At 34.6% G+C, this 24,764-nt stretch overlaps 3 protein-coding genes across 8 annotated transcripts; 2 read left to right on the top strand and 1 right to left on the bottom strand.

The window, feature by feature from the left end:
• The first annotated feature begins 1,571 nt into the window (after positions 1–1,571).
• Positions 1,572–7,737, top strand: LOC100789067 (lysM domain receptor-like kinase 3). Of its 3 annotated transcripts, none has more exons than XM_041009785.1 (11): positions 1,572–2,773; positions 3,261–3,338; positions 3,833–4,132; positions 5,302–5,447; positions 5,564–5,653; positions 5,757–5,856; positions 6,024–6,175; positions 6,262–6,359; positions 6,440–6,572; positions 6,890–6,997; positions 7,281–7,737. In XM_041009785.1, the coding sequence occupies exons 1-11, from the start codon at positions 2,167–2,169 to the stop codon at positions 7,443–7,445; spliced, it is 1,977 nt and encodes a 658-aa protein (XP_040865719.1). In that variant the 5' UTR covers positions 1,572–2,166; the 3' UTR covers positions 7,446–7,737. The 3 variants fall into 3 exon arrangements, with proteins under 3 accessions (XP_040865719.1, XP_003546957.1, XP_014623642.1); XM_003546909.5 differs by having other exon boundaries at positions 1,574–2,773; positions 3,845–4,132; positions 5,757–5,862; XM_014768156.3 differs by having other exon boundaries at positions 1,604–2,773; positions 5,757–5,862.
• A 146-nt stretch (positions 7,738–7,883) lies between these two features.
• Positions 7,884–10,017, bottom strand: LOC100797326 (clavaminate synthase-like protein At3g21360-like). Its single transcript, NM_001254062.2, is given in 2 exon segments — positions 7,884–8,492; positions 9,397–10,017. Coding segments are annotated over 2 exon segments (972 nt in total). The 5' UTR covers positions 10,008–10,017; the 3' UTR covers positions 7,884–8,131.
• Positions 10,018–12,175: 2,158 nt separating this feature from the next.
• On the top strand, positions 12,176–24,631 carry LOC100788537 (MMS19 nucleotide excision repair protein homolog). Of its 4 annotated transcripts, XM_041009774.1 has the most exons (21): positions 12,176–12,386; positions 12,469–12,531; positions 12,648–12,702; positions 13,065–13,162; positions 13,731–13,889; positions 14,193–14,252; positions 15,160–15,348; positions 15,965–16,018; positions 17,159–17,245; positions 17,360–18,062; positions 18,420–18,599; positions 18,699–18,799; positions 18,991–19,064; positions 19,232–19,337; positions 19,476–20,347; positions 20,606–20,681; positions 20,786–20,894; positions 21,320–21,396; positions 23,952–24,032; positions 24,276–24,355; positions 24,452–24,631. In XM_041009774.1, the coding sequence occupies exons 1-21, from the start codon at positions 12,315–12,317 to the stop codon at positions 24,462–24,464; spliced, it is 3,309 nt and encodes a 1,102-aa protein (XP_040865708.1). In that variant the 5' UTR covers positions 12,176–12,314; the 3' UTR covers positions 24,465–24,631. The 4 variants fall into 4 exon arrangements, with proteins under 4 accessions (XP_040865708.1, XP_006597167.1, XP_003546956.1 ...); XM_006597104.4 differs by having other exon boundaries at positions 18,420–18,793; XM_003546908.5 differs by having other exon boundaries at positions 18,420–18,799.
• Positions 24,632–24,764: the final 133 nt, after the last annotated feature.

Below are 24,764 nucleotides of genomic sequence, written 5' to 3'. Positions count from 1 at the left end.
AGTTGCACTGTTGTCTTCCATATCCCACGTATCTAATGAATAATCCCCCCCCCCCCCCCCCCCCCTATTTAGTTGTTAGGTTGCAGATGAACGGATAATTTATCTCATTAATTTTGTAATCAAATGTCTCAGTTATATGTAGAATAAACATGATAATTGTAAATACAAGCATGTAGACGAATGGCTATAATTTTAACTTTTAAGGGTAATGATACTCATACAATAATATATTTATAAGTTTTACAATAATAGTCATGTCGGCAAAAAACTCAAATTTTAATAAATAAATAAAAACAAATTCCCTATCATAAAAAGATAAAATGTTAATTAAAATAATCCGACAACAAAATAAAATAAAATTTGATAATAAAAGAAAATGGTTAAAAATAGAAAACACATTCCAATTGAGTGTCTGATGGTATCATTCAAAAAGTTATAAAACAAATTCTTTAAAATTATTTGAAGTCTTAATCCTATTATTTACTATAATTTAAATTCAATTTTTTCCCTTTAATCTCTTTTTCTTTTTTATTTGTATATTTTGTTTTACGAATAATTGTATAAGTATCATTTCTCTTTTATTATTTCCTAAGACCAAGAGTATAATTGAATTATAGCCGTGTCTAACTTGTGACTTGAGAGAAAATAATTACTAGTATTTTTCTATTTTAATTTTTAATGCATATAACAAGGATTTCGGAAAATATATCCAACTATTTCGTTGACACTAGTCCACCGATTTAATAAAAATAAATTAAATAAAAGGAATGGCTATTCATTTCATAAACTGGCTTGATCATGGCAGAAAACTGTAACTAACAGCTTGGCAATTTTTGCACTCTTGCATTTCAATTCTATATAATAATAATAAAAAAGGAGAGTTATTTAGTTATAATTTCTCAGGATTTAATTACAATTTTAAAAACTTTCCTGAAAAACGCTGACATGGCATAAGTCTCTAATGTTATTGGACCAGGTATTGAGGATTCTAAAATCCTACAAATTGTAAGGCTTCCATTAAATTTCTCCAATAGTATTTAACTAATTATTACATTTATAGCTGCAAACACTTTGTCTTCAATCCATGTGCAGCCCTGTCCCAGACTCGATTTGATGTCCCTCCCACTCCCAGAATTTCAATTCTCTACACCCGTCACTATGATACTCCCATCTTAACATCCAATCCTTCACTCTAATCATCACACTTTGCCAATTGCTACTTCTTAAGCTGAAAGTCCACCATAACTCTGAAGCAGCAAATTCTCTTTTTGTGTCGGTTGCAGCGAGTCAACCAATTATGACCTTGTTACCGACGCAAGTCTCTGATCATTTTAGACCCCAAAAATATGTTTTCCCTCTCTGTCCAAGAAAAAAACATTATTGTATTACTATTTTTTATTGTTTTAATACTATTTTGCCGTAATTAGAAAGTTTCTAACATAATAACTTAATGATTTGCCTATTGCTTTGAAACTCATGCAACTTGCTTTGAATCTTATGCAATTGTAAAACTAAGCAAAACCAACATTTTATTTTCAATAACTTTATATGAAAACAATATCCTTATTTTTTTATATATAAGTGTTTTAGTTACAAGAAAATATCAGCGACAAAATGTCCCTATCGAGATAGTAGGTTCTCAAAAGTTTTTATGTTTCATTGTTTTCAGTTCAAAATAAATGTTGTGCTTACCGTCTCTTCATTACTTTCTTCTTCCTTTAACAATGCAGTATACGTTTCCATTGGTTGCTCGTCAAATTTAGCACATGCCCATTTCCCATTACATCCATCATTGTCACATGTCTTCTGATGATATTTCTTTTGACACTGTCTGAATTACATCAAATTGTTGAAGAATAAGAACAAAACAGGTTCTTTAAGTTTGAACTGCAACCCTTCATTAAATGTTTTTATCTTGCTTTCAAGTTTGTACTATTTTGATGTTAGTGATTTTCCACAACCGAATCTGTACTTAAATGTTCCATTAGCCTTCAAACTTGGATACATAAACGTTCCTCCTTTATTGTCCTTATTCTTCCATTATAAATCACTTTCTCTGAAACAAGTTCCACTATTTTCTCTGACCCTCAGCTCAAATTTTCTTAGTATTTATCACAGACTCATTCACTGTACACATTCTGATCCTGGCTTGTTTGAAGTTAAGAAATGAATCTTATACAAAACCTCCCTTTAAGGTTGCTACCACACTTGTACATCTTTCTGCTTCATCTTTATTGTACAAGTTCTTATCCCACACCCATGAACTGCACCGACACAACTCGTGTTTGCACTTCTTTCTTGGCCTTTAAGCCTCAACCAAACCAAACCTTGGCTGTGATACAAAGCATGTTTGACGTGTTGCCCGGTGAGATCACCGTTGAAGGCAATGGCTGGGATTACATATTCATCAGGAAAAACTGTTCTTGTGCTGCTGGTATGAAGAAGTATGTGTCTAACACCACTCTAACTGTGAAATCCAATGGAGGTTTTGAGCATGATTTGGTGATGGATGCCTATGATGGGCTTGCTCTCTTGCCAAACACGACGACGCGTTGGGCAAGAGAAGGCGGTGTCATATCTCTGAGCTTGTTCTGTAGTTGTTCCAGTGGACTGTGGAACTATCTAATGAGCTATGTCATCAGAGATGGGGACAGTGTTGAATCACTAGCAAGCCGGTTTGGGGTTAGTATGGATAACATTGAGACAGTGAATGCCATTGACAATCCTGATAGCCTCACTGTTGGTTCTCTCTATTATATACCTTTGAATTCGGGTTAGCTTTTGCAACCTCTTCAACACTTTTATTGTGGATCAGTCAACTCATATTTTATCTCCATCAATTGCTTAAAAACACACATTCAAGATCTCAGTGGTTTGATCTTCATTCAACTGTTATAATGTGTGAATGCATAGAAATATTACTGCACTAAATTAATTTCCTTTTATTGTGAGGTGCATTATGTGTGTAGTATTTGTTTGAAAGGGACGTTTGGTTCTATTTAGTTTTATTGATGCTTTAGTTCTATGAACACTATTGTTTTTATGCAAGTGCATATATATATATACTGTTTTCATTTTTATGACTTGGGAAATTGGGCTGCTTCTAGTAATTAATGTTCAACAGTTGGGATTTGGAAATAAGTGAGAGAATGCAGTACTTTATTAGCATTGAAATTGAAAGACGTTCCTTTGCTCACCTAAGCAAATGTACTTGGCTAAATTTTTGAGTCCTGACTGCAATGTATTTAACTGCATTGCAGTTCCCGGTGAGCTTTACCACTTGAAGAATGATACTCCATCAGCTCCAATCCCTTCGCCATCTGTTGATAATTTTTCAGGTATGGATCAGCATTTAATGAAAGAAAAGGAGAAATCATTTTAATTTCCATACAGAAAGGAAAAATCAGTATGTACAAATTGGTAGAGGTTAAAGTTTTGTTTACAAGCATGTAGTATTATGTTACTATCTTGTTCTTTCAATTATTTTCTACCCGTGCCATTGAGCTCTGAAACTCCAAAGGAAAAATGATTTAACCCAAAAAATGTTGTACAGAAAATTAATGATTAAAGAGCATTTTCGGAAAACTCTGCATTTATTTACCTTTTTTAAAAAAAAATTACAAAGTCTTAGGCCCCCTTCCTTTTTAATTCATGAAACAAGACAAACATACTTCCCAATGCACATTTATTTTCTCTCTTTTTCCCAGACAAGGTGTAAAAAATTTGTGAGTGAAAATTATTTCCCTTTTGTTTAAACTCAACGCATTGAGATGCTGAACTAAAAGTAATTTGTTTCTCTTTGATTTCACTCACTGAGTATGTACTGTACTAGTTTTTTCTGCAGCTGACCATGTGACCCAGAAGGCTCATGTACCCCATGAGTGGATCGTAGGAGGTTTAGGGATTGGTCTTGCTCTGATAATATTAACCATTATTGTGTGGGTGGCCCTGAGATCACCCAATTGTTTGGTTGAAGCCAGAAATAATGCAAAAGATTCTGCTGGGAAGATCTCTAAGAAGTTCTATGTCTTTGGGAATCCAAGTTTGTTTTGTGGATGTGGCAAACCTGTGGACCAACATCAAACTTATGGTGAATCCAGTAGTCACCAAATTACCGTTACCAAAGCATCAAGTAATCAGCCTACTTATTGAACTCTTGAGTATACACATGATATTTCAGCCTAAGTAGTCATCTCTGCATGTACTGTATTGAGCAAGAATATGCATTGTCCATACAAGCAAGAATAAACATATCAAAAAGGGGAAAAAAGAGAGACATGTTGAATGCTACCACATTATTAAAAATTAAACTTTTTTTTCTAATATTTTTGGGTGAGATCAAAATTTTTGGATCTAGGTTCTGCAGCTTGGAAGCAGTTGTATGCAATGTAAGTAACTGTGTTGGGATAGAGCATTCAGTGACACATTAATGGTCAAATTAATTTTTATACACTTGTTGATTTTAAAATTCCTTTCCAAATTTGATTAATTGGATATTCGAGAAAGGGTTCTCCTCATGTTAATATTGGGCTTTTATCATGGTATATAATTAATAAATGATGGATATTGCATTAGTTCTATATTTCTGTACATTATATTGAGTGTGCACGGATTTGCACACTATATTTCTGTTAAGGGAATATCTGCACTTTTTAAAGCATATTGAAAAAGCTTACCATTTGAGTATTGTATGATTTGCATTCTTTAAAAAGTGCAGATATTTGAGTATTGTATGAAAAAGCTTGTCGGTATTCAGCTATTTGAGTATTGTATGATTTGCATTCTTTAAAAAGTGCAGATATTTGAGTATTGTATGAAAAAGCTTGTCGGTATTCAGCTATTTGAGTATTGTATGATTTGCATTCTTTTCTTTGTCTGTCATTATGTATGCACTTGAATTGCATCTTACCATTTTAGTTTTATTATGTTGCAGATACTAACGCTAGATGTTTTATTATCTAACTTATAAATAACTTTTATATTTTATGTTTAATTTTTGAATATTATTTGTGAAGATGTATTAGTATGACCTCAGATTTGTATGCAAATCTTTGAACTAACATACACACGTCTCTCTGCACCAATATTTTTGGACTAAAATCACTTGTGCCCTTCCTTGCATCTCCAATTGAAAAATGGCACCACGTTAAAAAAATTCTCTTTCTCCTTTAGCTGTTAACTTTTTTTACTGAAGTGTTATTTGTTAATTGGATGGATGACTGCTGATTTGATTCCACCAATACTATGATTTGTAATTTAAAATTTGAAGCCATGCATAACCTAATTTATTTGTTATTGCAGCTCTAATGCCTGACATGTTGGACATGGATAAGCCTGTAGTTTTTTCATATGAAGAAACTTTTTCTTCAACTGATGGTTTCTCTGATTCAAATCTACTTGGGCGCAGAACATATGGCTCTGTTTACCATGGGCTCCTCCGTGACCAGGTTTGTGGCCGAATACTTTTAATTCTGTTATAGAACAAGGCAAGTGCTTCACCAGAAGGAAATTACGAGATAAGTATTATTCTCATACTATTTTGGTATGTATTTAAATCTTCTAGGAAGTTGCTATTAAAAGACTGACAACTACTAAAACTAAAGAATTTATGTCAGAGATAAAAGTTCTGTGCAAGGTTCATCATGCTAATCTGGTATGTCTTTGTTGTTCGAAATAAATTACATTCTTGGATTTCACAACAAATTCCTTGAAACATTTCAAGAGTTTGAGTCCCATTTCTTATTAATTTTGTCAAGGTAGAATTGATCGGCTATGCGGTTAGTCATGATGAGTTTTTCCTAATTTATGAATTTGCTCAGAGAGGTTCACTCAGCAGCCATTTGCATGATCCTCAAAGTAAGGGTAAGATCACGCCAGTTGCTACTTTACTGTAAAGCTTTTTATTTTTTAATATAGAGACACTTGGATAAAAAAATTTAGTGGAAGTAAGTACTGATAGAGAAGTTTCCTACATTTTCTTATGCATATATGATTAAATACCTTTTTTCTTGTCTTGTTGATAGGTTATTCACCTCTTTCTTGGATCACAAGGGTCCAGATTGCACTTGATGCTGCTAGGGGCCTTGAATACATACATGAGCATACAAAAACTCGTTACGTCCATCAAGATATCAAGACAAGCAACATTTTCCTTGATGCTTCCTTTAGAGCCAAGGTAATAACAAATTTAGACAACATTAAATTATTTCTAGATGTTTTCCAGATTTGTAGATTGACAGATCTCTCCCACTATTTTTCCAGATATCAGATTTTGGGTTAGCAAAACTTGTAGGTGAAACAAATGAGGGAGAAATCGCAGCAACCAAAGTTGTAAATGCATATGGATATCTTGCTCCAGAGTATGTCTACTTGTACAAAATTATTCCTCTTATATGGAAGGAGAGAAAAATGAATGATTTTTTTTTATAATATTTTGTAGATACTTGAGCAATGGTCTTGCAACGACCAAAAGTGATGTCTATGCATTTGGTGTTGTTCTTTTTGAGATTATATCGGGGAAGGAGGCCATAATTCAAACACAAGGCCCTGAAAAACGATCATTGGCATCTATTGTAAGTTATGCTTATGAGACATGATTGTTTAAAAACGATCGCTTGCATCTATTGAAATGTAGTTAACTGATCATCGCCGTGAAGTGACTAATATACTAAATTTAATGATCCATAAAAGTTATATACTAAATTTATTACAAGTAAATCTTAAATCAAATGCGATGAGAATTTAATAATTTCTTTGCTTTGACTTTTGATGTATTACATATTACACCTCTACATCTCTTGTTTCATTTATTATGGAATGTTATTGAGGATTACCGTTGCAAATTGAAACTTTTCTCTGAGGCAAAGGCTTGATATTTGTTAAATTGCAGATGTTGGCAGTTCTTAGGAACTCACCTGATACCGTGAGCATGTCAAGCACGAGAAACCTCGTTGATCCTATTATGATGGATCTATATCCCCATGATTGTGTGTATAAGGTACGTTGATTTCTCCATTTTCTGCTGTAATGTTTTTTGTTTGAGGGTATTTTGCTTTTCACCCAAGAAGATTGTCCAGCTCAGAACCTAATTAAGGAGATGTTAAATTTCTTTTTCATAATTTCTTGTATTCTAATGAAAAGGAAATGATTAAAAAAAAAATCAACTCCATCAACTTTCAAGTGGCATATGAAGGTATAATAACATTTGGCATCATGTTATACACTTTTACTGCAATGACTCATTGTACTTGGTGTTTTGTTGTGTTTTTGTTCGTGCATAGATGGCCATGCTGGCAAAGCAATGTGTGGATGAGGATCCTGTATTACGCCCTGATATGAAACAAGTTGTGATTTTCCTATCACAAATCCTGTTGTCTTCTGTTGAGTGGGAAGCGACTCTTGCTGGGAACAGCCAGGTATTCAGTGGCCTTGTTCAGGGAAGATAGTTTACACACCAACACCATCATTTTCGCCCGATACTCCATCATCTTTTTCCCATCCCTTTTTTATATACCCCTCCCTTTTTTCAATATATATAATAAAATAGGAAGTTAGACTTGTCATGGAAACGATGCGTCAATTGCATTTTATTTTATAGAAGTTTTTTTAAAATTAGAATATGTGGTGGTGGAATTGAAGAAGGATTTCGCTGCTCTCTGATTGGTACCGACATAATTTGTAATTTGGCATTAATGTAAGCACGTTTGTACTATTTGATTACTTGCAATGTTTCTACCCTTTCATGGTGGACAGATATGGTAAGGCGTGACGAAATTTCCACATTTTGTGGTTGTAACTTTGATCGCAAAGTGTTGCTTTGGATCCATGCTAGGACATTCTGCCAATTTGACATGCTGCTTTGTCTCGAGATAATTATAACAGAATTTCAAATTTGACTTGCCTGTTTATTATAATGGCCAAAAGAGAATGGATACATAGTTACATACAATACAGTAGATGTTAAATTGAGAACTAAATCTAATAAGACACGTCTTTATTTATTTCCATCTCTTGTTTCTAAATGATTAACAATTCATGGTTATGCTATTACTGCTGAAGCAGTTATTGTTTCTAATAAGTTGGTATAGTACAAACATAATTTAATTTAAGGTAGTTGAAATTGGTACAAGGCTCACTTGACAAGGGAAGCTAGGACCCTGCGAGGTGGATCAAAAGATCTTCGGGAATGGAGGACAGCCCAATTATCAATTAAGAGAATGTCTCCTTTTTGCCAAGGAATGGCAACAGATTCGTCCTCCAGAATGTGGAGACAATCATAGACAATGTGAAAGGGTAATGGTAGACCATCCCCAAAGGTCACAGCCTTAACAGGATCGTTGCGTTCATCTTCCCAACCAGTGTAAGCAGCCACCATGCTGTTAAACCATATCTTTCGTTGTCTCCTCTCATCATATTTAACGCCCGGAATTGGACCCATGACTGTCTTCACCCCATCTTCCAACCATTCCAACTTCATACCCAGTTTAGCCGCCCTGCAATGCAAACATTCCAATACCCAATATTTTATTTTATTCTTCTTTTCCATAAATCAAATAAAGGTGTGTGCATGTTTAGTTTCAAGTTAGAAAATTAATTATTGATACACATGTTTAGTTTCATCACATTGGAGTCTTCTCCAAACTTGATTCTGGATCCAGAATTAATTTAAGTTAAAATAATTTTGGGTAGCTTTTACATTGGATAAAAATATATATATATTAAATTTTATAATAAAAGCATTCAAACATAAATCACATCACTTCAAAATTAATTTTAAACAAAATTAATTTTGTTAATGCTCATCCAAACAACATACACACAGTATAAAACTAATTATGGGTTGACACACCTAGTCAAGTCTTCAGTTCAGCTGTCAGTGTGACTACTAATATTTCACTGTAAAATGTTGTGATTGGTAGTCTTTTGTGACCTTGCAAGTGAGTGTTCCTTCCCTAATCTAAACATTTCACTACCAAAAAATAAGAGTCTGTAAATGAATAATTAAAATAAGAGTATTTCACTCATTCTAAGTGTGATTTGGGTTTGATTTTCAGATTTCATTTGATAATGGTGAGTGATATGTAAATTCCTCTGAAGTTTTGTTTTTTCCAACAAAGTTTTCACCATATAACGATATACACGGCCAGGGAATCGATTGCTTAAAAAACCTAATTATCTACCAATTGTGTTGGACCTTGTTTGCGAGAGAGAGAATTGATAACACTTAATTATGTGTCGGGTGAATATCAACAGGGACCATGATGATTCACATTCACGACTACCTACTACTTTCTCCTCCATAGTAAGGGGCATGTCTTTCCCTAATCAACTACTTTCACAACCAAAAAAGAATAGAGTATAAATGAATAAAAAAAGAAAAAAGAAAAGTAGAGAAACCTTTGTTGAGCGAGGGTCTTGTCAGTGGTCAAGAAGGTAGATTTCCAGCCACGGCCAATTGGAGAGTTAGGGTTGTCATCTTCCCCTAAAACCCTGGTGTAAAGCAAACCATGCTTCTCTAGTCTCTCCACAAACTCAGGGTACTTGTCCTTCATCCTTTGATACACCACGTGGCTAAGAACAATGGGGGTTTCACCCCCACTCCTGGGTTCCACTTCGCAGAAGAATAACAGTTTCGAAGGAAATTGAGGAACCTGAGCCATTTCGTGGTGGAAAGGGATCTTCTGATCGGGTGGGGACTCATTGGCGGTGAAGACGCGACCCACCACGTTGGTGCGGGGAGCGGCGCCGCCCACGTAGGGAAGCTCGTCGTAGCCGAATGCTTCGACGACGTCGTTGAAGTGAGAAGCGGTGGAGAGTGGGAATCCCCTGAAAAGGACAGCACCCGATTGGAGTAGCAATGATTCAAGGAAAGCTTTCTGGGTTTTGACGGAGTCCGTAAGAGGAACCGCACTTGCAGTTGCAGGTGGAGGAGACACCACAGCGGGGAACGGAACTCCGTTCACAAACTTCTGCCCGGGAACTTGGATTTCCACCAATGAACTTCCCATTTCTTTGTTCTTTCTCCCACGATCACCCGCCACGAAGAAAAGGATAACCTAACCATCTGGACTGTGACTGCAACCAGTGTCATATGGGCTATTCTATGGCCCATTCAACTCATGCAAGGGCTCTTCTATTTGCAACACTTTTTCTTAGTATTACCCCATTAACCATTTTATATTTTATTATACACATTTTCAACGAGTTTCATGCTATAAAAAACTATATATCAAAATATTTCTATAAAATGATACTTGTAAGTCTTCTAGTGCCCTTCAAGGTGTTTGTCAATTTTAAAACAAACACGTCTACTAGTATTTTTACTTAAACATGTGGTGAAAAATCACCACTATGTATTAAATTAGTTAAATTATAGAGTAAATTATACATACACCTCCTGTATTTTTTTCTTAAATTATATATGATATTTTTTCATTTTTTTACATTAATTTTATATTCTTTTTGTTAACATAGTTAACTAACATCAATTAAAATACATGAGCAGACGAAATTGCCTTAACATTTTTGTTATACTCACACCTTCTGTATTTTTTTCAAATTGCATCTGATATCCCTCAATTTTTTACATTACTTTTACCCTTTTTTGTTAACATCGTTAACTAACGTAAGTTGAAATATGTGAACAAACGAAATTGTCCTAACATTTTTGTTAAATACTCAATAACAAATTGACAATTGACCCTCTTAATGGACATTTCTTAAGACAATAATAATTTTTCCTTTAATATTTGACTCTTACTTCATTGTTGCTAATACTTGAAGAACATGCAACTCTTGATTGAGATATTATATCAAACACCTAGCCATCACAAAAATATATTTCAGAGAAAAGAGTTAAAAACACAAATGCAAGAGAAAACATTAAAATTTGAACCAAATGATCATATTCAATCAATAGGCATGGTTAGGAACATGTTCAACAAAGATGCAGCAACCAAACGACCCAACACACACACATAAAAAATTGAACTAAAAAGAAAAGAAAGAAGAATGAAGGGTGTTAACACATGCGTGCCAACAAGGTGAGTTCACGTTTAACAAAAAGTTGAGTTCACGTCCAATTAGAGGAAAAAAAATAAAGGAATAGTATTAAAATATTTTTGAGTTGAAAATAATGTCATGTCTTTTATGGAGTTAAGAAGAAGAAGATAAATACATTTTAAACATAAATTTTCATTAAAAGTCATATAACTAGTATGTGTCTATTTTAACGGTTTTTAGGAGGGAGGAAGTCTATCTGAAATGTGAGTTAAACAATTAATGAATTTTTTTAAGGTGAAAAAAAGAAGAGGGGTGTCCGATAAAATATGCTATTATAATTTACTCTAAATTATATGGGGTTGCAGATTGCTTGGCAGGTGGGATGAAAACCAGAGATTTGGAGCAAACGTGGAAGTCACCTCTTGACTTTTGTTTAGTGTTGCTTTTGTCAGATTCTTTGTTAGCTTCTTAGCTTTCTTTGTTTTGTCTTTTAACTTCATATTTCACACACACACACACAAAACTAGTTAGACTATATTATATTTGGAGTGACTATTTTTTAGTTTTGTAAGAATGGTACATATTATTTTTACTTTTTTAAATTTAAATTTAAACTCCTTTAATTTAATTATGTATATATTTTTTTTATAAAATTAAATACTTTTACATTTATTTAAATTAATTTAGCATGTCTTTAGTATAATTTTAGATATATTATTCTCTTCAATATTTTCAATTTGTAATCTTTATATTTTACTTAAATTTTTAAAACAATACTTAATTTGTTTAACAACTTATCTGTTTCTTTCTGCTTCAAAAAAACGACAACTTCTCTCTCTCTCTCTCTCTCTCTCTCTCTCTCTCTATATATATATATATATATATATATATATATCTTTTTCCATCTCAATTTTTAAATTAATTTAAATGGTTCTTTTAAAATAAGTTACAAATAAATAAAAATAACTTTTCATCATAATATAAATTATTTATAATAAATTTAAAATATTTACTTACTATAAATTTTAGCTATATAAATATAATTATTTATTTTGTGTATAGAATTTTGGAGACTTTTTTTATATTAGACAAGTTAAATTTCCAGGCCGACCTAAATAAAAAGAGTACTTGTAGACTCTAGTCTAGCCTGGACAAATTTAACTACAAATATTCTTTTTTATTAGCAAGCACACGGATGTCACAGCCCAGATCCAACGGTTTTCCTTATCTGTAGTCAATCAGCTATGAAACATCCTTCTTAAACCCTACAGTACATTATCTCACTGCAATTCTAAAACCCTCAATTCTCTGCGATGGCGGAAACCACTCAATTAACTCGCCACATTGAGTCCTATGTCGACTCTTCTTCTACTCCCGCTCAGCAGGTCCATTCCTTTCTCCCTACTTCTAATTCATTCCTATTTCTCTCCTATTTTAACAATCTACGTGGTTGCTTTTCTATTACAGGCTTCAAGTTTGAACGCAGTTGCATCTCTCGTGAACACTGATGCCTTACCTCTAGAAGCACTGGTACCTTTCACTTCGCTTTCTCTCTTCGTCGTTTTTTTTTTCAAACACGAAAAAGTAGTAGAATTTTTTCATGTATTCTTTCTGGCCTAATTTGTTTTTCCTGTTTCAATATCTAGGTTAGAGAGTTGGAGATGTATTTGACCACAACAGATAACGTTGTTCGTGCAAGAGGTGCGCTTTTTTTTTTTTTTTTTTTTTTAAAGCTAGCAGCATAGTTCTGTATATATTATAGTCACGGGCAAATCACTAATGAGGGAAGTGAACCAATCTAAATTTGTGATGAATTAGATGTCGGCAGGAGGCTATTTTAGTTCCATCGCATATTCGATTGAATTCTCTTTCTCTCCACCTTAAATTTTATGCTGCTGAAATTTTGTACATATTAACACGCACATATTGTGTTCTCTTGCGAGCACAAAGACATGCTCTCTGCACGTGCTAACGTATGGATCATGGATGTAATTTAAATTGTATGTCATTAAACGACTATGGACTATTTTATTATCGAATGTCTCTTGGAAAATCTTCTCCAGGAATTCTTCTTCTAGCAGAGGTAATGACTCGTATTGAATCAAAACCTCTTAACAGTGCAACTATACATAGCTTGGTTGGATTCTTCAAGGACAGACTGGTCAGTATGAATGTTTCTTTTACTACATCACTTTTTTTTAAAGCTTATGATCTGAAAAATTCCTAAATTTCTGTTCTAGTTAGTATCTGTCAATGGCTTTGTTATTCCCGCTGTTTATTGCTTCAAGTCCTTTTCCATTCATATTTTCATATCTCGGGGATAGCATTTATGGTCCAAATTTTGATTGGATTGGGCTGATTTCATGGTGGAGATTGAGAGATTTGATGCTTTGTTTATAAGCTTTAAATTATTAAAACTCTTCCTCACAGATAACATCCTGAGACTGTATGTATTTGTATCCTTTATTAATTTGAAAAAAATTAAGAGTTTGTGATGCATTTCATCAAGCCTGATAGTTTTCTTAAGTGCCTCAAGTTTTGTTTTGGCTTTTGATATTTTATGAAATTCTTGTGCTTCTTGAGCCTTGAGCATTGGTGATTGAACAGGATCCTTTTGCAATTCTTACTTTACATAACTGTTGATTGGTGATCATGATCTCTTTAACCATAGCTAACTTTGTCCCGATATTTTCTAATAGCATGAACAATATAATGTTATTTATAATCAGGCAGATTGGCGAGCAGTACAAGGTGCACTTGTCGGTTGCTTGGCACTGATAAGGAGAAAAAGTGTTGTGGGTATGGTAACGGATAGTGATGCCACAACCATTGCTCAGTCTTTTTTACAATACATGCAAGTTCAATCTTTAGGGCAGTATGACAGGAAGGTAAATTATTTTATGGCATTTAAAGCTTCTGCTGCACAAAGTAGAATTTTCCAAAATCAGAAACGACATTAAATTTTGGTCATGAGAAAGAGAATTTAAGAAAAAGAACCCTGTTAAGAATAAAAATAACCACCTGGATCTATTATATTATATATTGGCTTCAATTTTCTTAACAATTAATCTGACTCAGTGTTTATTGTTCCGGTTATTTTAAATATTTTTGTAGAGTTCTTTTGTAATTCTTCCCCCTTTTGATCGCATGCTAATCATCTCACCTTTGCTTTCTTTGTTTCAATACTGCAGCTGTGCTTTGAACTGCTTGATTGCCTGCTAGAACGCTACTTTGATGCAGTTACTACACTGGTAGTCCTAACTTCCCTAAACTCCTATATAAGAATGTCAATGGATAAAACTAAAAGAAAATGAAACTCCTGAATATTTATTATTCTGTTTGATGATATTAATGTTATTTCTCAGCTTCAAATGTATGTTAAGACTTTAGATTTATGTTTTTGATACAACCAGTCTCCTTTCCTTCTGCCACCACTTCCCTGTATATACAAAATATAACCAGTGAGTTTCTCAGGTATAGCTTTAGCTGAAGACATCATAGCTGTGAAGCAAATATAAGTTGGACAAGTCTATACAACAACTATCGTGGTGATTGGTGTCTCATTTTATCACCATGAATACATAATTAAACATCATATGAATTCTCTATGCTTAGTAGATCTTTAGTCTTCTTTTGTTATACAATAACTGTTTCATTGCAATCCCATTTTGTTATACAATAACTGTTTTTCATGATTGAATATAAAGTCATATGTTTGAAAAATGTGAATTCTTGTACTGTTAATTAACTTTTATGTGAGTGGAGCGTGTTTGGATTAGCTTATTTTGGGAAAATAAATTGTGTTTTTTTAATATCTTGAGAACTTAAAAAAATATTTACAGAAGCATTTAGCTCTCAAATGTGGTCATGTGACTGCAGTATTTGAAAATAGCAGTGTATCATTGGGGGTATAAAATGATGAAGTACAAGAGCAGAGGATAAGATATCCAACTAATAAAAGGAACAAAAATATGATGGTCAAGATCTGACTTACATTTTATGATCCTAAAGATGTAATATATGTAAGCCAGTTTTTACTCATAATTATATAAAATATTTTATCAATTAAATTTGTTGCTGATACCTCTTTTTACGATATTGATGTCCCCTCCCCCCCTGACTTTTATCTCTATAACTCGTTTCTTGACTCTCTTGCAGGGGGAGGACCTTATTTATGGAATTTGTGAAGCCATAGATGCAGAAAAGGATCCAGATTGTTTAAAGCTTGCTTTTCATATTGTTGCATCTTTGGCACAATTAAATCCAGATTCATCTAGTCTACTTGCAAGCTATGCAAAGGATGTTTTTGATATTTTAGAACCTTACTTTCCCATTCACTTTACACATGTAAGCTTAATCTTTCACATATATTTCTCTATTGAACATCTTTTGTTTCTATATACCGATTGCTAATTTGCGGTACAACACTTAAGCATGTATGAGTGAGACACTAAGAATTTGGTAGGTATGAGTGCATGCAGACCTGTTTCACACCTATTTGGACTTCGTATTATATTGGTGTTGAAAGACTGACAAGATGGGCATGTTCTGTGTAAATATCCTGTCAGAAATGGACTGGCTTAACTCATTCCCAAAAGCTAGCTCTATGGGGGAGAATTTCCCAGGTCTCATGAGTATTCTGGCCATATCCCTATTCCCTAGTCAATGCGAGACAGCTTAACACCCCTCTAATGTCCCTCTAATGTTCAAGACTAGACTTCTAAAGCATGAAGTTTTTAGGACTGGATATCTATGGGTGGTCCAATATTAAAACTGGATAGGCTTTGATTCAATAATGGACCTAGCTCAACTCTCTCTCAAAGGCTAGCTTAAGGGGGAAGGGTTGCCCAAGTCTAATAAGGAATTTTTTGGCTATATTTCTAATCAATGTGGATTGTGGAACATCTTAATATATCTATTCTCACATTGCTTTATTTATCTGTAATCTTTGTTCCTTTCCCAGCCAAGTAGTGGAGATACTCATGTGCAAAGAGATGACCTGTCAACCTCTCTGATGGTATGTGGTGATTTACTTTTATTGGCTGCATTTTCTTACAATTAGTCATTTACTCTTTGTTGTGAACCTCTGGAAATTTTAAATTCGTTCCTCCATATTTCATTCTCCCCTCTCGCCTCTTTCATTTTTTAATTAAAAAAAATCTCCAAAATGTCTGGATTTTATACCAAGAATTCAGGATTATAAAATTGAAGGTTATAGTAGAACAGGTTTATGGTTTTCTTTGCTTGTGCTTTCTTTTTGAAGATAGATAGCAATTTTGCAAAAACCTCACAAGGCTCTGCAGATAACCACCTGAAATTCCAGGGTTTCAAGTTAAATGCTTATTTTATTTAATTTTTGGAGGCAAATATCCCTAATTAAGAGTTGGTGGCCTTAAAAGACTTATCAATGATTATCAAAGTCCACATACAGTTATGCTGCTTTCTTAAAGGACTGATTTTTACATCTAGATCAGTAGATTTCCATTCCTTCCTTCTCTTTTAAATTGATTTTCCATGGGGGAGAACCATGCAAATCCTTAATGTATTGGGTAGCATATAAATGCTTTCTGCATCAAGTATCAACTGAAATCGGAAATGCCCAGTACCACTAATATCCATTATTCAAGCCAAGGTTTTATATTTAGGTTTTCCCTCTATAGAGGTTACATATTTCATACTGTGCAATCTGGGAAATTTCAGAAATCAGTAACTATGGAATTTTCCTTACTTGAAAACTACATTTATTGTTTAAGGCATGTAACAACTTATACCTTTCAACCGCTTTTAATGCTCTGAATTGCTGCATGAACTTATTAGTGGTGTTATACATTAGATTGTGGAGTGACATATATTAGATCACCCGGCTTGGTCAAATAACTCTAGTTTTTATTGTTGTCCTTTTTAGGTATATCCCTTGAATTCCTATTCTGTTTCCTTTACCTAATAAAATAAACGAAATACAAAATTACACAAACATATACACATAAGGATGCAATTCAGGCTTACCCTTGTCCTTAAACAAAGGAGCACCTCTGATATTTCTCAGATGCAATTGAAATCTGTGACATTATTGTATATATTGCATATAAAAACTGGTGAATATATGTTATTTCATCCATGTTTTATAATGTAAGCTAATTATTTTACTTTTCTGCAGTCTGCATTCTCTTCTACACCTCTCTTTGAGCCGTTTGTCATTCCTCTGCTTCTTGAGAAACTTTCTTCTTCACTGCATTCTGCAAAGGTTGGTATTAATAGATTATCATTATATCTTTGATGCTAAATATCTGTGTAATCACCTTTATTATTTTTTAACTTTATCATTCATATTTTCTGTGTTGGTTTTCTATGCATTCAGATCGATTCCTTAAAATATCTTAGAGTGTGCTCTTCCAAGTATGGGGCAGAGAGAATTGCAAAATATGCCGGGGCTATTTGGTCTTCATTAAAAGACACCCTATCTACTTATTTGGGGGAGCCAGATTTTTCTTTTACTATAGCACCTGTAGATGGTATTGGCTTCCCAGAGAATGAATTTGTGATAGAAGCTCTGTCCCTCCTTCAGCAGCTTATTGCGCAAAATAGTAGTTTGTTGGTTAGCTTGATAATTGATGACGAGGATGTCAACACTATTTTCAGCACCATTACCTCTTATGAGACTTATGATGCTATTCCTGTGCAAGAAAAGAAGAAACTACATGCTATTGGTCGTATTCTGTATATTACTTCCAAGACTACCATTTCTTCTTGTAATGCCATGTTTGAAAGTCTTTTCACCAGAATGATGGATAATTTGGGATTTTCTGTTAGGTTTCCAAATGGTGATATTTCCCCCTCTCAGAGACTCAAGTTTGGATTCCTTTATCTCTGCATTGAACTACTTGCAGGATGCAGGGAGTTAATTGTTGGGTCTGAGGAACCAGCTCTGCAATATGTTTTTGAGCATGAGACTTGTTGCACTATGCTTCATAGTTTTTCAACCCCATTATTTAATGCCTTTGGTTCAGTCTTGGCAGTAAGTGCTGACAGAGGCCCTCTTGATCCAGATACATACGTTGGAGGTGCATGCTCTTTTTATTTGAGTATAACATTTTTAAAATACTTAGGTTTATTTCCTGAATTTTAATCATTTTTTGTTCAATGGTACTCCTGCCAAGAGGCTATCTATGAGAATGCATCTTGAATATTATGTATTTATGGGTTGAATGTGTTTTGTCCCTATAAAATGAATGAATTTCGGTTGTCTCTAAACAATTTTTCTGTTTTTCATCCCTCTAAAATTTGAAGTCATTATTTTTAGTCCATGTATTTTTTTCCCTGACGCCCACTTATTTGAATCATGAGTTCATGACCTTGTGAGTTTATTATTATATCTTCACATTACTGATTTCTTTTTGGTTCTTGGTACTGATTTGCAGTGAAGGGTTTACAGATACTTGCCATGTTTCATTCAGATGTTTTTCCAATACAAAAGTCAATATTTGAGAATATTTTGAAGAAATTCATGTCAATTATCATAGAAGATTTCAACAAAACAATATTGTGGGAAGCAGCATTGAAAGCATTACATCATGTCGGCTCATTTTTTCAGAAGTTTTGTGAGTCTGAAAAAGCTATGAGCTACAGGAATTTAGTTGTAGAAAAAATTGTGGAAATTCTGTCACTTGACGATATTACTCTGTCTTTTTCACTTAAAGTGGAAGCATTGTTGAATATAGGCAAGACGGGAATGAAAAATATGCTAACAATTCTTCAAGGGTTGGGAAGAGCAGTATTTGCCAATCTATCTAAGGTTTATGTATGTATATAACTCCAATCCTCTATCTGCTTCTTTCAAGGCATTATAAAATGTTATTTCCCTATATACTCCCTCCTCAGGTTTATTTTGTCATTGGCTATTTAAACATTTTTACTTACCTTTTATCCTTGTAATATTGTGGGTTTACTTTTTTGGATGTGATTGTAACTTTCTGGCATTTTTTCAACTAGGTCCATAGAAATTTAAGATCTTCTGAAATTGCTGTTCAGCTTTTGGAATGCTATTCTTGCCAGTTGCTCCCATGGTATTCAGCTCTTCAGGACTTATATTCACTTTGCTTATGCTGTGACTATTTGAATTGTCTTCATTAAGATATGAAAATACCTGATATATTGTATTAGAAATGAGGAAGGACAGCCTAATAGCTCTTTCAGCTTATCAATTGTTACCAATATAATTGAATCTGTGTAGGATCCATGAAAATGGAGGTTCAGAGGACTTTGTGATGCAATTTGCTGTGGACATTTGGAGTCAAGCTGGAAATTGCATGGATTTGAGTACCCCATTCGAGGGAAAGGTTTATATAGCTGTGACCCACATGTATTCCTTAATTATTTTATGAGTATAGTTAAAATCCTGTACTATTTATTATTTACATGCAACTAAATAGACAATCCAAGTAGTAATGGTGATTTTTTTTCTGTTTGTACTTCAGGGTCTTCTTGACGCAATGATGAAAGCGATGAGACTTTCTGTAGGGAGTTGTTCTGTGGAGAGCCAAAACCTTATAATTCGCAAAGCTTACAGTGTACTGTCTTCACACACTAACTTTCAGCTTAAAGAAGTTGAAAGATTACCACTAACTCCTGGAAAATATGACATTTCCCTTAGAGATGAAGGGATAATTTCATTATTTGCATCAGTAGTTATTGCAGTTTGCCCTAAAACATACATTCCAAATATAAGAGTACTTGTGCATCTATTTATAATAACCCTCCTCAGAGGTGTTGTTCCAGTTGCACAGGCCTTGGGTTCCATACTTAACAAATTAGTTTCAACATCAAGCACTGCAGAGAACTCTAGTGATCTTACCTTGGAAGAAGCTCTGGATGCTATATTCAATACAAAAATATCGTTTTCTAGTACTGATATGTTGCAGAGATGTAATGGAACAAGTAATGGGAATGAAATGGTTTTTACTGATATATGCCTGGGCATTGCAAATGATAGAATGCTTCAAATCAATGCCATTTGTGGACTCTCGTGGATGGGAAAAGGTTTACTTCTACGTGGTCATGAAAAGATTAAAGACATCACTATGATTTTTATGGAGTGCTTAATATCAGGCACAAAAAGTGCCTCGCCTTTGATCAAAGATTCACTTGAAAATACTGAAGAGCAGATTCAGGACCTGTTAGTGATTAAATGTGCTACTGATGCTTTTCATGTTCTTATGAGTGATTCAGAAGTTTGTTTGAACAGAAAATTTCATGCCACAATACGACCTCTATATAAGCAGCGGTTTTTCTCTTCTGTGATGCCTATCTTGCAGCAGATCATTACAAAATCTCACTCCTCATTGTCCAGGTAGATGTATTGTTCTCTCTCTCACACACATAAACACACTCGTAAAGAAAACTATTTTTCCTCCCAGTGACATTTGTTAGTAGCTTATTTTTATTATTTTGATGCCTAGTTGACTAAAATTGTGTGCAAGGTCCCCCATATGCATTCAAAGCTGCAGTATTGTGGAATTTCCAATGACCTGTTTTGACTGGGAATTTTGTCTTATACCATTTCCCTTCCCTCTACAAATGTCTAAATTGCTGTTTTATACAATCTCAGATCCTTTTTGTATCGAGCTTTTGCACATATCATGTCTGATACTCCAATGGTTGCTATAGTGAGTGAAGCTAAAAAGGTTAGTTTGAGAAATTTCAACTTTCCAGTAATTACATGTGTTATATTTGTCAGATTCCAGTTATTCTACTTTTACGAAACTAAGTTCCCTGGCAAATTTTGCAGCTTATACCAGTTCTACTGGATTGCTTGTCCATGTTGACAGAAATCCAAGATAAAGATATGTTATATGGTCTGCTGCTAGTCTTATCTGGGATATTGATGGAGAAAAATGGTAATTATCATGCTTATAGTATTATTTAATGTTGTTTTAATTGAATGTTCAGGGTTAAGATATTGGTGTATGGCTTAGTGTATATTTCAAGTTCTCATACTGTGATTCAGTTTGTTTTCCTTTTTGGTTTCTTTTTATGATTCCTTTGTGGGAAAGAAATTGGTTCTTTATAAGGATTACTTGTGAATCAATATTTTCATGATGACCTTGATCATCATCAGTCATTATATACCTGATGCAAAATTCTGGGGTAATGTCTGGTATTTGCACTTGTCTTTCTATAGCTTCTTGTTTTCACAAAGAAAGCATTGACATGCTATTCACAATTGTGTTGGGGATGAAGGTGGTGATGATAATGTAATTTTTGGCAAGAATGAGTGACCTATAAATATGCTGTCTTGTGTAAACTATGTTCATGTATGCAGGACAAGAAGCTGTCGTTGAGAATGCACACATTATCATCAATTGTCTGATTAAGCTTGTGGGTTACCCTCATAAGATGGTATGAGGATTTCCCTGTACTAGTTATTTACTGCTGAAATTTGATGACTTAATTTGTTTATGAAGTTACTTTTATTGCCTTTTAGACTTGCCAGTTTTTGTTTTTTCTTTTATTGAACTAGGGGGTGGGGTATTGGGGATGGCAAGTTTGGAACCCCTGCCCATTTAGCTTGCTGTCCCGCTAGCTAGCACTTGAACTACAGGGACAACATTCCAGTTTAAATAGTCTAAACATGTTTGCAGTTTTGGGCTACATTAGGGCCAGCTGGAGGGGCCTGAACTCTTGGCACATATTTATTGTTGGGTTTTGCCCTAGTCCAAAGACAAGGTGCATCAGTAAAACTTACATTACTTACACTAATTTTACTTAGCAAAGTTTATGCTCAACAATGCCGGCCGAAACCTTTAGACCCCTTTCACCACTTTGTTTCCATCTTATTGTCTTTTAGACCTGTTGAGAATCAGTGTTGATATTCTGCATTCATTGTAATAAATATAGGTTATAGGTACATAATCACTGATTTAGAGGAAATCAAATATCCTCCATTTATTTGTAATAAGTGCAATAAGCCTATATAAACTCAGAACCGTGCTGTATTTAGACACACGGTTTCAGTTTCAATATGCCTCTTTCTACTTTAACATGGTATCTAGAGTCTGACGGAGGCACCTCGATAATTGTGCTATCTCGTGGACCCACTGTCCCTAGTAATAATTTTATTTTTCTTTTTGGCAAACCACTTGCATACGGTTCGACCTCCTTAAGCGTCCTTCATCGGGGCACTCTGTTCATTCATTTTTCAGCAATCGCCGCCTCCGCCACCACATGCATTATACTTGTTTGTCTTTTGTATCCATCCCTAATTCTCCAAGTGAAGCATTGTCTCACCTGGAGTGGCGGCAAGCAATGATTGATGAGATGTGTGCACTTCAGTGTAGTGGCACATGGGAACTAGTCTCTCTTCCGCCTTGGAAATTCGTTGTTTGGTGGCCCTGATGGAACCATTGATCGTTTCAAGGCACATTTGGTGGCAAAAGGTTACACTCAAGGGTATAGGACTACACAAATAATTTCTCTCCAATAGCCAAAATGGCTTCTATTCGTCTTCTTTTGTCTATGGCTGCCATCTGGCATTGGCCTCTCTTTCAACTTGACATAAAGAATGCTTTCTTACATGGCGATCTTGAGAAAAAGGTTTATATGGAGTAACCACCAGGTTTTGTTGCTCTGGGGGAATAATGGAACATGGTGTGTTGGCTTCACAGGTCTTTATACAGACTTAAACAGTCCCATCGAGCCTGGTTTGGCTGTTTTCGTACTGAGGTGCAGCAATTTGATATGATTCGCAGTGAAGCCAACCACTCTGTCTTCTACCGCCACTCACCTCAGGGATGCATCTACCTCATTGTCTATGTAGATGATATTGTAATAACAGGTAGTGATCAACATGGCATTACAAAATTGAAGCAGTACCTCTGTCGCCAATTCCAGACTAAAGACCTTGGTAAGCTTCGGTATTTTCTTGGTATCAAAGTTGCTCAATCCAAGGATGGTGTGGTGATCTCACAGAGGAAATATGCCCTTGACATCCTGGAAGAAACAGGCCTGTTAAATTCCAAGCCAGTAGGCACTCCTATGGATCCTAGTGTAAAACTGTCACCAGATCAGGTGGAACCATTCTCAGACCCTGGAAGATATAGAAGATTGGTTGGGAAACTGAACTACCTCGCAGTCACTCTTCCTGATATTGCCTTTGCAGTGAGCGTGGTGAGTCAGTTCCTGAACTCTCCCTGCCAGGATCGTTGGAATGCAGTCAGTTGAATCCTGAAATAAACTAAGAGTGCTCCTGGAAAAGGTCTCATTTACGAAGATAAGGGACATTCTCAAATTATTGGCTATTCAGATGCAGATTGAGTGGGGTCACCTAGTGATAGACATCAGGATATTGTGTATTGATTGGAGGAAACTTGATATCTTGGAAAAGTAAGAAGCAAAGTGTTGTAGCCAAATCAAGTGCTGAAGCAGAATACAGGGCCATGGCTTTGGTAACTTGTGAGCTCATATGGCTGAAACAACTTATTTGAGAGCTCAAGTTTGAAGAGGATACACAAATGACACTAATATGTGACAATCAAGCAGCTTTACATATTGCCTCCAATCCAATCTTTCATTAGAGGACCAAACATATTGAGGTGGATTGTCATTTTATCAGATAAAAGATTGAATCGGGAGATATTACAAGATTTGTTAACTATAGTGATCAGTTGGCAGATATCTTCACCTAGTCTCTAAGGGGACCAAGAATTGGTTATATTTATAACAAGCTTGACGCTTATGCTCCAGCTTGAGGGGGAATGTAGAGAATCAGTATTGATATTCTGCATTCATTGTAATAAATATAGTTTATAGGCACATAATCACTGATTTAGAGGAAATCAAATATCCTCCATTTATTTGCAATAAGTGCAATAAGCCTCTGTTCTTTCTCCTTTAACAAGACCAATCAAAGTCCACAATAATGTTAATGGTTGATTTCTCCTCACCTACTTTTGCAGCTTGTTCGAGAGACAGCTATTCAATGTCTTGTTGCCTTGTCTGAGTTGCCCCACGCCCGTATCTATCCTATGAGGACACAGGTTTGTCATGCTTTTAGCTTGAAAGGATGAATATCAGCTTTTGATAGATATTCTTATTGATCTTCCTATCATGACTTGAATAGAATGCTCTTGTACTTGATTCACATTCCAAGTTGTGTTCAATGTTTGAATCAACTTGTTCATAGAATTGTGTGGTGTTGATATCTTTTTTTATATTTTCATTTTTTTGAAACCTGGGTGTTAAATGTATTTTCGTTACTATTTCATATTTGATTATATTAGGTTCTACGAGCAATATCAAAGTGTCTTGACGATTCAAAGAGAGCTGTTCGCCATGAAGCTGTCAAATGTCGGCAAACATGGTGGGTACCTTTTTTTGAAATTATGTACAATATCATTTGGTCCGATAACTCTCATACTTGCTTATTTTTTCTTATTTTTCCTCGACTTTTTTATAGGGCATCAATGTAATCTAGGAGTCTCCATTTCTGAAGTTCAAAACCAACTTCCCAAGGTACTGGGAAAGCTTTTGACCTTTGTTTTCTAATTAACAGTGATTCTTTCACCGAAAGGAAAATCTGAATTTTTGAAATGTAAAATAACTTGTAAATATTAAAGTCTATCAATCTTATTGTCTACTCTTATAGCTGCATTAATGAGAATTTGATTTTGAATTCGCCCACTGATTGGAATTTTTTTACTCAATGCTCTGTACATGGTGTGATTTTTATAGGCAGATTTTACAATAAAATTTATAATCTTAACAAATAT

This window comes from Glycine max, chromosome 15, assembly GCF_000004515.6.
Source record: "Glycine max cultivar Williams 82 chromosome 15, Glycine_max_v4.0, whole genome shotgun sequence".
NCBI classification, from domain to species: Eukaryota; Viridiplantae; Streptophyta; class Magnoliopsida; order Fabales; family Fabaceae; genus Glycine; species Glycine max.
The sequence above is the reverse complement of the archived record's forward strand: the minus strand, read 5'-3'. Positions and strand labels throughout refer to the sequence as shown.

Excerpts from the sequence above, each read along its gene's own strand:
- LOC100789067 (XM_014768156.3), top strand. The coding sequence starts at position 2,167 with ATGAATCTTATACAAAACCTCCCTTTAAGGTTGCTACCACACTTGTAC. Across the intron at positions 3,339-3,832 it reads ATCTGTTGATAATTTTTCAG|TTTTTTCTGCAGCTGACCAT; the intron begins GTATGGATCAGC and ends GTACTGTACTAG. Across the intron at positions 6,360-6,439 it reads TATGGATATCTTGCTCCAGA|ATACTTGAGCAATGGTCTTG; the intron begins GTATGTCTACTT and ends AATATTTTGTAG.
- LOC100788537 (XM_003546908.5), top strand. The coding sequence starts at position 12,315 with ATGGCGGAAACCACTCAATTAACTCGCCACATTGAGTCCTATGTCGAC. Across the intron at positions 13,163-13,730 it reads GATTCTTCAAGGACAGACTG|GCAGATTGGCGAGCAGTACA; the intron begins GTCAGTATGAAT and ends ATTTATAATCAG. Across the intron at positions 15,349-15,964 it reads TTCCCATTCACTTTACACAT|CCAAGTAGTGGAGATACTCA; the intron begins GTAAGCTTAATC and ends TTCCTTTCCCAG.